This window comes from Crocodylus porosus, unplaced genomic scaffold (assembly GCF_001723895.1).
Source record: "Crocodylus porosus isolate Cpor-Errol unplaced genomic scaffold, CroPor_comp1, whole genome shotgun sequence".
NCBI lineage: Eukaryota > Metazoa > Chordata > Crocodylia > Crocodylidae > Crocodylus > Crocodylus porosus.
In genome coordinates this window covers 31,678,668-31,688,970 of record NW_017728912.1, presented here as the reverse complement: position 1 = coordinate 31,688,970, position 10,303 = coordinate 31,678,668, and the positions used below count along the sequence as shown (strand labels likewise).

At 48.5% G+C, this 10,303-nt stretch overlaps 1 protein-coding gene across 1 annotated transcript; it reads right to left on the bottom strand.

Annotated features, from left to right (window-relative positions):
* Positions 1-4,298: 4,298 nt before the first annotated feature.
* On the bottom strand, positions 4,299-9,140 carry LOC109309458 (signal recognition particle subunit SRP72-like). Its single transcript, XM_019534233.1, has 4 exons — positions 8,977-9,140; positions 8,279-8,316; positions 6,553-6,712; positions 4,299-4,933 (listed from the first exon to the last, which is right to left on the bottom strand). The coding sequence occupies exons 1-4, from the start codon at positions 9,081-9,083 to the stop codon at positions 4,753-4,755; spliced, it is 486 nt and encodes a 161-aa protein (XP_019389778.1). The 5' UTR covers positions 9,084-9,140; the 3' UTR covers positions 4,299-4,752.
* Between the last annotated feature and the right edge of the window lie 1,163 nt (positions 9,141-10,303).

Below are 10,303 nucleotides of genomic sequence, written 5' to 3'. Positions count from 1 at the left end.
CCCTCCCGCAGCAGCAGCCCCGGTGCAGCCTCGCCCCCCGCGGCATGAGGCTCAGCCAAGCCGCGGGTGGAGTCAGGGCACAACAGGCCTGTGAGCCCTGCTGCTGGGGCTGGCGGATGCAGGCAAATGCCCCGAGCTCAGCACCCGCCGGGGAGCAGCCCAAGCACCAGGTAACCTGGGGGCCCCGTGTGCGCGCGCACCTCCGGCCGGGGCGCGGGGGCCACTACAATGTTTTGCAAGGAACAGTACAATGTAACCACGCAGGTCTGTAATATTGTATTGCCATGGACCTTTGACACTGTATCCCGTGTAAAACGGGCAGGCTCAGCCACAAGGCCCTTCATCCACAAAAGCTCCAGCAACCTCTGCGGATACGGCGAGCTGAAGCATTTCCAGCCAGTCTTGGTATAGGTTGCCCTACGTGTCTTCTTACTGGAGGGCAGTGAATGGCACAGGACAGGGTCAGCAAAGCCCCAGCACATGCAGCTGCCTGCATTCGCGGCTAAGGGCAGCCCTTGGGATAGAACCGCACATAGAAAACTGCATCTCTGCTGAAAGGAAGCTGGTATTGCAAATACCTTCCTCTCCCTGTGGCTGCTATAAAACAAGATGTGGTTATCAGGTCAGATACCCAAACACTCCTTTCACTGAAGTTTGGTATAATCTCCCCTACAATCTCTGATTGGGGGACCCACCACCCCCCACTGGGTGGAGCTGCTCTAGAGCTTTGAAAGGGGAGGCCCACTCAAGGCCTGGGCTTACATGTGCAGAAGCTGGCATGGAAGCCCCACCAGCTCTGCCTGCTGCCCCTTGACTCCGTGAAACCAAGGAAAGCTGGACAGCCCTCCACAAGTCAGGCAGGGAGCACAGCCCTGAGGCACCACTGCAGTTGTGTGCACCTCTCCAGCAGTCCAGGCAGGAGGACACTGCTGCAGTCCAGGGGAGGAGTGAGCTCAGGATGGTTCCAGAAGGCAGGACGTGGCCATTGGCACCCAACCACACTTCTGGGAGGGGGCTGCGGAGGTGGCAATGGCCCTGGACACTTTTTACTTTCTTCACCAGGCTAGCAAACCCACCTAAGAGGGCCCCCAGGCATTAGAGTGCCCCTTCCTTCAGATCCAGCATAAGGGAGAGGGAAGAGTGCTTCATCTGCTCTCTTAGCCCTCATCTCCCAAAACATTTTGGGAAGCTTTAATCAGTCCCCTCTTACCCCCACCCTCCACACTGAATGCAAAACAGCCAAGCCTGAGGTTGCCCATCAGGCACAGAGATCAAACCTCCCATTTTGGATGTTTCAGAATCAAGTTGGTTTGAAACGTTGTTCTGCAAACCAAGCCAAAGTTTTGACATTTTATCATGGTTTGGGACAGCCCTCTCCCAACCCATCAGGTTTTCCCCTGGGACGGAATTCTATTTCCTGATCCGCTTCAGTAAAGCTCCCATTCATCTACTGGCCAACCCAACCACCATCCATGCCATTCCCCAAACCTCCTCAGTGGCCAGGTCTTTATAGCTATATTGACTGGCACCAAATGTCTTCTTATCCAATCCCTCCCACAGGATAAGTCAAAGGGCTCGTTCAAGCCTAGGAGAAAGCACCCATAAGAACTTGGGGGAAGCAGTTGAGGGGAAGCCAAGACCAAGACAGAGACCTGCCCCCTGAGAATTATGGGTGCTGCCAGGTGCAAGGCGCTTTGAGAACCTGGCCCCACATGCTAAAAAAAAAAAATTCTAAAAGATTAGCCACTGATTTAAAGTTTGTAGCTCCAGGTTTGCTGAGAACAGGAATTTAAAAGGGACACAGGGAAAAATTAAAGCTTTTCACAATGGTGATCTCTACACAGCAGAAAATAACTGAAACAAAGGTTTTTGAAACATCAGATTTACATATCCTGGTGTTTGCAGATCACTTTGCCACATTCATGTTCACTATGACACCACCACAGACTAGCCAATTTTATTTCAATAGGTTTCGGGTTTCCATGCACTATGTGAAAAGACATGGACTCTGCTGGGCAGTATGTTTCTATAAAAAACATACACATTTAAAAAAAGTCATGGAAAGCTATTTCTAGATCTGCATCTACTTGCAAGGCTTCTTTTTATAAGCTAACAGTTGGACCACATTGTCCCAATTCCCCTTACTGTTTCTGTACCCAAGTGAAATACTTTCGTGTTCCAGTGCAGCACACACCCCCAGTTTCCTTAAAAACCAAAGAGAATTGCCAGTCTAAGCAATAGCAAAAATAGGGAAAAAGGTTGCCAGTAGAGTACTGCAAAAATGGAAATATTTGCATTGTACAATTGTCTGCCCCCACTCAGATATCTATATCCTGCAGCTGACTACAGAAACAAGCCATTCATTTTTAACTTTAACTTCACTCTAGTTTTAGCTTAACAGGAATATACACATGGCTGGCATAAGAGGGAAAGTGGCAAACAATGCTGCATGCTTCCTGTTGGGCTTCCTACACTGCTGTATTCATAAGCTGCTCCCAGCAACACCAACCATAGTGTCTTATTAATTCCCCAACTTCACATATGACATGTCTGTGCCTCTAACATTACTAATTCAGTTTAAGAGGAGCAACTGCCTCTGCTGTATAACTAGTCCTGCCAGACATTTAAATCAGCCAGAGGACCTACTGTCAAACAGCTGATCCAAATTTGACACAGGCAGGTCATACCCCTATAGTCCAATTAAACAGAGCCCATGGCTGTTCTGCCCCCTTAAGATCAATCTTTACTTACCGAGACACCCAACCTCTGCTCTATGCCACTGGCACTGTTGATGTTGTTAAGAAACCAGTTCTCAAGAACAACCTAGAAATATCTACACATGCTGAAAGGCTGGATTTACAGTTGCAGGGGCCAACCTCAGGACTGCTAAGTTCTGATTTGTTCATTGTCCTCCTTGGATATATACTTAGGATCCAAGAAGGGATTTCTGACATGTCATTCAGATTCCCTTAGGATGGAAGGAGGATCCTGTGTTCTCTGCTTAGTTATGAGTATCTGTGGCCCACGCCATTGCACTCTAGAGTGGCAAAAAGAAGTAAGGCGCCAACAGACTTGTCCCCCTCCACAGCACGATTCCAACAGTATCCCCATCTGGGAGCTAGGGCACCTCTCCCTATACACACATCTCTCTTTTCCTACCTTCACCATTGTTCCCCACTAGCTATTGCCAAGCAACTGTTGACCTTGCCCTTCCTGTTGTTACTAGACACATGTACAACAAAACTGCAACTCAGGGGTTCTGAGGCACTTTTAGGCACTGCTTCCATACAATATGCTATGTATGTAGGAAGCAGACTCGGCTGGCCTTCTCCTGCATTTGTTTCAGTGAAGGAAAACAGTAACTGGTACTGGCAGAGTGGAGGAAGGGAAACTGCAGTGCTGAAAGGCATGCCAAAGTAGTTCAGCATGGCAAGCGACCTACTCACAGACTCCCTAACCAGCTTTCTATGCTCATTTCTTCCCAACTAGCCACGTGTGACTTGCACTTCAGTGGATATTAATATTCCTATGCACTATATCTAAAAGGTATAGGAAGGAAATCCCAGAGCTCCGCTTTCCTGCAAATGGACTCCTGGCTAGCACAAGGGTATGTAGCAGCATACAAAAATGAGTTCTCTCCAGGTGAGATGGCATATGCATGGGCACCATACACGCTGTCTTGCTGCACCCATCTTTTCTGGAGGAAGATTCCTTAAACCCCAAACACTGCCTGCTTGCTGGTGATATCACATTATCCATTTTATCATTTAAAAGCCCTGAACACAAAAGGATTAAAATCCTGGACATCCCAGGACAGATCTTCCCAGAGAGAAAACATGCTGCATTTCTGAATCATTGCCTTGCCCAGCTGCAGAGAATTTGTGCCACTTCTGGAGGCTAGGAATGTATCAGGTACAAAGTGTGCATGCACACAGCACCCTAGCAGGCCAGCAATATCTACCAGGAAAGGAGCATCCTCATGTGCTACCTTCAGTTAGTAAATAGAAGCACAGATAAAGCTTAAGTGTCTAGATGCACTCAGATCTTGTCTTAGAAGCTCCATATTAACTTTGCCGCATATTTACAGTGGTAAGAACATGGCTCCCCACAACTGAAAAAAACAAGACAAGAAAAAAAAAAACAAAGCAAGAGAGGTAGCTGTCTCTTCCACTGAACCTGGCCACTTCTGGGTGGTGGCTCAAAACCTCACACACACACCATCTCTATCCTCTTGACACAAAGAGTCTCTGTCTTCCTGACACCTAGATTATGGCTTTTTCTAGTAAACACAGGGAGAGTCAAGGATCTAAGGCAGAGGCCAACACCACCATGTGCTTGTTGTGACCGGTTGCTTCTGTTTATTCTCCAACACAAATGAGTTCAGGGAAAATGAGCATCATTTGCACAACTGCTGAAAAACAGCTGTGAGCACAGGGTGGGGATGTCAGGACTGACTCTGTGAGCAAAGGAACCATGATGCTTCCACACCTCTTTTCACTCGCATGGAGAAAGTGACAAGTGAGAACAGATGATGGGCTAACAAGGGAGTTAGGTGAGGCAAGAGAGAATGGAAAGCTTCCTGTACTCCTGTGAGACTGACACAAGGCACAGGCAGCCATGGCATCAGGAACAGCGTGATTCACGCCAAAAGCCGGTGCCGCTCCTTGCTCTTTGACCTTTATTCTGCTCTGGATGGATGCCTTACACAGGTGGAGGGAGCATTACACAGCCTGCAACCAGCAGTCACTCTCATCACCACCCTCCCTTGCCTCCTTTCTTCTTTTTCTGCTGCTGCTTCTTCTTGGTTGCAGCAGCACCAGCCGGCTTCTGGTGCCTGGGCGGGATCACATTACTGGTGGCTGCAGAGGATGGGGCAACAGCACTGCCAGGCCGTGGGGAGGTAGGTGGGCTAGTCGCAGTCTTGCTGGCATCCCTGAAGAGGGGAAAAAAAGCAACAGTGTGGGTTGAAAGTGCCTCCCTGAGCCTGGCAGCTTCCAAGAAGAGCTGAATGGGATATGGTTTACTGTCTCACAAAACTACACTGAGTTTGTGAACAACATCTCACAACAGACTGGGTTTTTGGTTTTCCCTGAGACACACCCACCACAGATAGCCAGCAGCCTGGCAGTTGGGGGAATTAACTGGGATAGAAGAGACTGTGGGGCTTGCCCAGAACCCTCAGGCTACGGCCTGAGCTAGGATGGGTGTGTCAGCCTCTTCTGGCAGAGATGTTCCAGTCTGCATAGAATAAACACCTGCTGGGCCAGCAAGAGTCTTGTCAATTAGTACCTGCGGTCAGCTCACATCTGGAAAAATAGGAGACTCAGGTCCAAGTCCCCTGCTTCAAAGAACACGTAGGCAGAACTGACCAATGCTGAGAAGAGAGGCTGGTAGAGTAACCCCCACCCCAACCTCCATATAAACCTGGGCTGGGCACAAGATGCCCAGGCTAAAACCCCTGGCCTGAATCAAGGGGAGCAGTGACTTGGACCTATATCTCCCAGATCCCTGAGCTATTCTGGGACAGGGAGCTTATGAGAAACTCCATCATTCCATCTCAGAGAAGCCTTTCCTCAAAAAAGTGTCATTGAAAGGAATAAGCAACATGTCTGTAGAAATCATGTGGGGGATTTGGTTTAACATAAAATTAAAATCAGGATTTTTAAACAAATACAATGGATGAAGAAGAATTCTCAACCAGGTTTCCTTGTAGAAGTTGAGCCCAAAAGAATTTAAAGCATTAAAAGCAACACATCCCATCTAGCTTCTGGGTAAATTTCTAAAACTTCACACTAGAGCAAACCTAGGAGAGAGCTGTATAAATGTGACAGTTGCATCAGTCATGCTGACATGTGGTTTAGCTTCTATTGTCTGTGGCATGGAGCAGATGCACAAGAATTACACTGAACCATAAGTCTCCCTACTCCCCTTAAATCAGTCTAATCGATTTGCTTGCCTACATCCATAATAGTTCCAATCCTTTCCATTTAATTAACAGCATCTTAATTGTAAATTACAGATTTTACACTAGGTACAGGCTTTACAAACAAGAATTACGACAAAGCAGAAAGAATTCACTCCTTCCCATGGGCCTCAAAGGAGAGTATAATGGGGATACCACAGCTACTCTGCTCTTAGCCCAATTCCAAGACAAGGTATATCCCCTTTGATTCCCCTCCCACCACACTGTAGTTTCTGTGGGATGAGCAGCTTTGCCTCACACTGCTGCAGCCAAAACCAGCGTTTTGTTCAAGGCCTTTCAACAGTAAAAGAATGCCCAAATGCACACATTGTCCTTTAGGATGTAATCCCCCAAGGAAGACTCCTCTTGGTATCTGCCAAAGCAAGTATGCTGCAAGTGCTTAGAGATACAGCCCCTACCCAACAGAGCTGACCACCTAAAGGAAGAGACTCTACACTGGGGAGAGTGAGAAAAGGCTGACTAATCTGCTAAGCAGGTTTTTGGCAATGCTGGGGCCATCCGTTGTGCACTCCCTGCTGTCTGAGGTGCTGAAGAGTCTCCAAGAGCCTTTCCACATGGCTGCTACTCACAGTTCAGAAGCAGAAGCTGTAGTTGCTCCCTGTGTCCCCTTTCCAATCTGATCCTTCTTTTTACCCTTCTTCCTTCCACGGTAGTAAGAACGTTCTCGCATTGGAAGCCACCGCTCAGGGTCCGGAGTCACTTTGGGGTCATAGTTCTTGGGCAGTTTTCCTGTGCAATGTTCAGTATGGTAAGAAACTTAAGCAACATGATGATGAGTGGGGGGAAGAGAGACCCAACACCCTTCTAAACAGATTGGAAGCTGTAAGGACTAAGGCATTAAGTCAAGGTTTGCTCATTTTACATCCCCAGTCCATGTGGTAGGCAGGCCCACAGCTCCATTCTTACTAGCAGGGGGCAGCACTGTGTTGCCCAGACCATGGCAGAGTCACAAAAGTCTTTGGCTCTTTAACTAATTCCGTAGCTGATGGCAGGGGGCTACATTTACATTTCACAGTGAGACCTGTGAAAGCCAGGAATCAACAGACAAATCCTGAAAGGACCAAAACACCCTAGAAGTGACAGAGGGGCAAGGGACATGCTGTTGTCAAGGTAACCAAAGAGGGAGAGGAGTGTGAATCGCCCATAAAAGCCCAGGCAAAGAAGAAACCTGTGGGCCTGCCCTCCCCAGCTAAGTCGACCTGCAGATGCCCCAGAAGAACTTCTGAATGCTTGGCTGCTGTCTGTCCTTAGGAGTCCCCAGGGGTTCAGTGGCAGAATCCTTGTCTACCACACAGGAGACCTGGGTCTGATTCCCAGACACTTATACAACTACAGCCATAGAGGCACTAAACATCTGGACTCAGTCTGGTCTTTGGATTCTGTCTCAGTGGCCTAAAGGGAGGATGAGAAGTTTGGGCAGCCTCCACTCCGCCCAAAATTCCTGTCCAGACATATGCATCAAAGGTCTGCATAAACCATGATTCAGAAGGATCGCCAGTTGTCACCAGACTGTCCTTGGGACTATGCAAGACATAAGCAAAGTTTCTGTTGGGTCTTGACTTAAGCTAAGTTGTATGTTGTTGCTTTATCTTATTTTGTTATGGTCTTAGCTTTTGCAAAGTTCTTCAGCTGTTTCTGTCTTATGCTTGAAATTTCAAATTGCTGTACTCAATCAACACTCTTCAGTGAACGGACTATTCTTGTCCAAGCCATTTTTATGACTTCAGTGCCACCACCTGAATTCTAACATTAAAGTCCAGTAACAACTGGGGTTGCCTGGCCTGCTGCTTTCAGCCAAACTGAACACAGAGGCTTGACTATCGCAAGGAATTCAGACCCAACTCCACATGATGCCAACTGCCTTCAACTCTTCCTAACAACCAGGGGAAATGGGTAGGGAAGGGTCAGGACTAGCCCTGGTCTGTCATATTGAACAACTGAGGTAAAGTTGTAGGACAGGAAGGTGACAGACTGCAGTGACCAAATGCAAGTAAGGAACTGGATGCTGGTTTCTTGAAAAGGATGTCTAAGCCCTGAGAGCTGCAACATTCAGCAAGGAACAGGGTGCACAGCTCCTGCTGGAAATCAGAAGGGTCTGAGCACTTACTCCTTCATGTGTTTGATAGTCCCAGGTTGTTTTGAAGGGAAATAGGGGCTGGGGGAAGGGAATCTCTCACTCGTTCTGAATGAGGGTCTAGAAGCTGTCCACAGGGCTGACAGAAGCAGCACCAGCAAGGGAAGGGCTAGTGAAGTCTCCAAACTCATTGTCCAGCAATGCAGCAAACAAGCACTCACCCTTCTTTTTCTTCTTCTTTTTCTTCACATCTCCTTGCCTAGAAAGAAAGGAGAAATAACAGCAGCGTCACAAAGGGGTGGCCTGGAATGTGTTAGGAAAGAGAGCTTGAAATGGGGATGGGAATACCTCTAGGGACAAAGCAAAAGGACACCAGCAGGTCAGAGAAAAATTGCCCTCATTTCCCAGGACAGTGTCTCCAGCTAGTTCCTCTGCAGAACAGAAAGACCCTCTCCTGGACCCCAGGCTCCTGTAGCCCCAACTCCACTTCCCCCACCTCCTCAGCTGTCAACACTCTGCTTTTCAGCCTAGTCATCAAGTGCTCTGCAGAGCTGCCAACAAGAACCTTAATGTGAGGGAACATCTTCCAAATGCTATAGCCTGGATTCTCATCCTTGTCAAGTGCTGCTCACTACTCCAACGCCACACTGCCCTGGCTGCTAACCACGTTTCTCGTAGGAATGTCTCTTCAAAGGGTCCATCTGCATCACTGGAGTACCCTACTGCTCCTTCCTGGATCTCCAGGAAGTTGTCAGCCTACTCCCACAGACAGCCTGCTTCTTCAGCAGCAAGATCGGCTGCAGGAGTCAGCCAGCAGCTCTGTTTAGGCACATTTCTTAGCTAGTGACTGGTTCAATGCAATGCACCCAATAAACACATTCCCCCACCATGTCCCCATCCTTACAGCAAGAAGTTTTACCCTTGCTCCTTCTGTTGGTTCTCGCCTGTGACCTTTCCACCTTTCTTCCGAATGTACGTTGCCCCAGGAGAATTTTCAAGCGCCTCCACATCTACTTTCAAAGACATTGTGTCCGATGAGGGCAAGTGCTTGCTAAAGCTGTTGAGAGGCAGAGTTCAGGAGCACAAATGCAGACAGAAGAAAGCATCAAGTACATCCCAGCAGGTGGGAACTGCTAGTTTCATGTTTACAGAGAGCACATCAGTGGAGACAACCTCAGACATGGACTTTGGAGACCTGGGTTTTACTCTTGGTTCTGAATGGGCCTGCTGGGTGATCTTGGGCAAATCACTTCACTATCCTGTGCCTCAATTTTCCCACTTTTAAATAGGAGTGATAACAGCCTCCTTTGAAAAATACTTTGGAATATATTGATCAAAAATTCCCTACATATGAAACCTTAGCTAGAAGAATTGCCTTCAGGGAAGTTAAGCCCAAAGAACAGAGTAGGAAAGTAGGCAAGACAGGTGACAAAGGCAAGGAGTGCTAAGGTAAGGAACGGGGGTCCAGACAGTCTCCCTAAACCAGGGCTAGCACACACAGTCTTGCAAGGCCTTAAATATCAATACTTGCAGTATGGGGAATAAACAGGAGGAACTCACCCTCAGAATAGCTAGTTCAAACCCAGATGTTATAGGGCTAACAGAAACGTGGTGGGATTCGTCCCATGTCTGGGCAGTTAGCATTAGGGGCTATAGGCTTTACAGGCGGCACAGAGAAGGAAGGAAATGTGGGGGTGTGGCGCTCTGTGTCAAGGAGCACTACACATCCTCTGCCAGCAGAATGGGGTCAGAGAAAGGGCAGGCTGAAGTGCTCTGGGTCAAGATTCAAGGGGGCCATGGGGAGAGCAATTTGATGGTGAGGGTCTACTACAGAACCCCCAACCAAGGGGAGGAGCTGGACTGGGAATTTTTGGGCCAGCTTGCAGAGGCACTTAAGGCAAGGGATGTAGTTGTCATGCGTGACTTTAATTACCCGGACATCTGCTGGGAGGAACAGTCAGCCAGGACGGACCATTCCAGGAGGTTCCTGGCTGAGATACAGGACCTCCACTTAATTCCGGAGGTGCACGGTTCCACCAGAGGAAACGCCCTGTTGGACCTGGTCCTGGCCACAGGTGATGACCTGGTAAGGGGCCCCCAGGTTCTTGACCACCTGGGCGATAGCGATCATCGCTTGCTGGAATTCACCATCCAGCGCAGGGTGTCAAGGGCCTGCAGCAAGACAGTAGCCCTAGACTTCAGGAGGGCCAACTTCAGCAAGTTGAGGAGACTAGTGGGTGAGGCGC

What these genes read in the sequence shown, in the direction of transcription:
- LOC109309458 (XM_019534233.1), bottom strand. Translation starts at nt 9,083, where the DNA reads ATGTCTTTGAAAGTAGATGTGGAGGCGCTTGAAAATTCTCCTGGGGCA. An exon ending in AAAGAAGAAGAAAAAGAAGG is followed by an intron (nt 6,713 to 8,278) that starts GTGAGTGCTTGT and finishes AACATTGCACAG; the next exon opens with GAAAACTGCCCAAGAACTAT. An exon ending in ACAGCTTCTGCTTCTGAACT is followed by an intron (nt 4,934 to 6,552) that starts GTGAGTAGCAGC and finishes TCCCCTCTTCAG; the next exon opens with GGATGCCAGCAAGACTGCGA.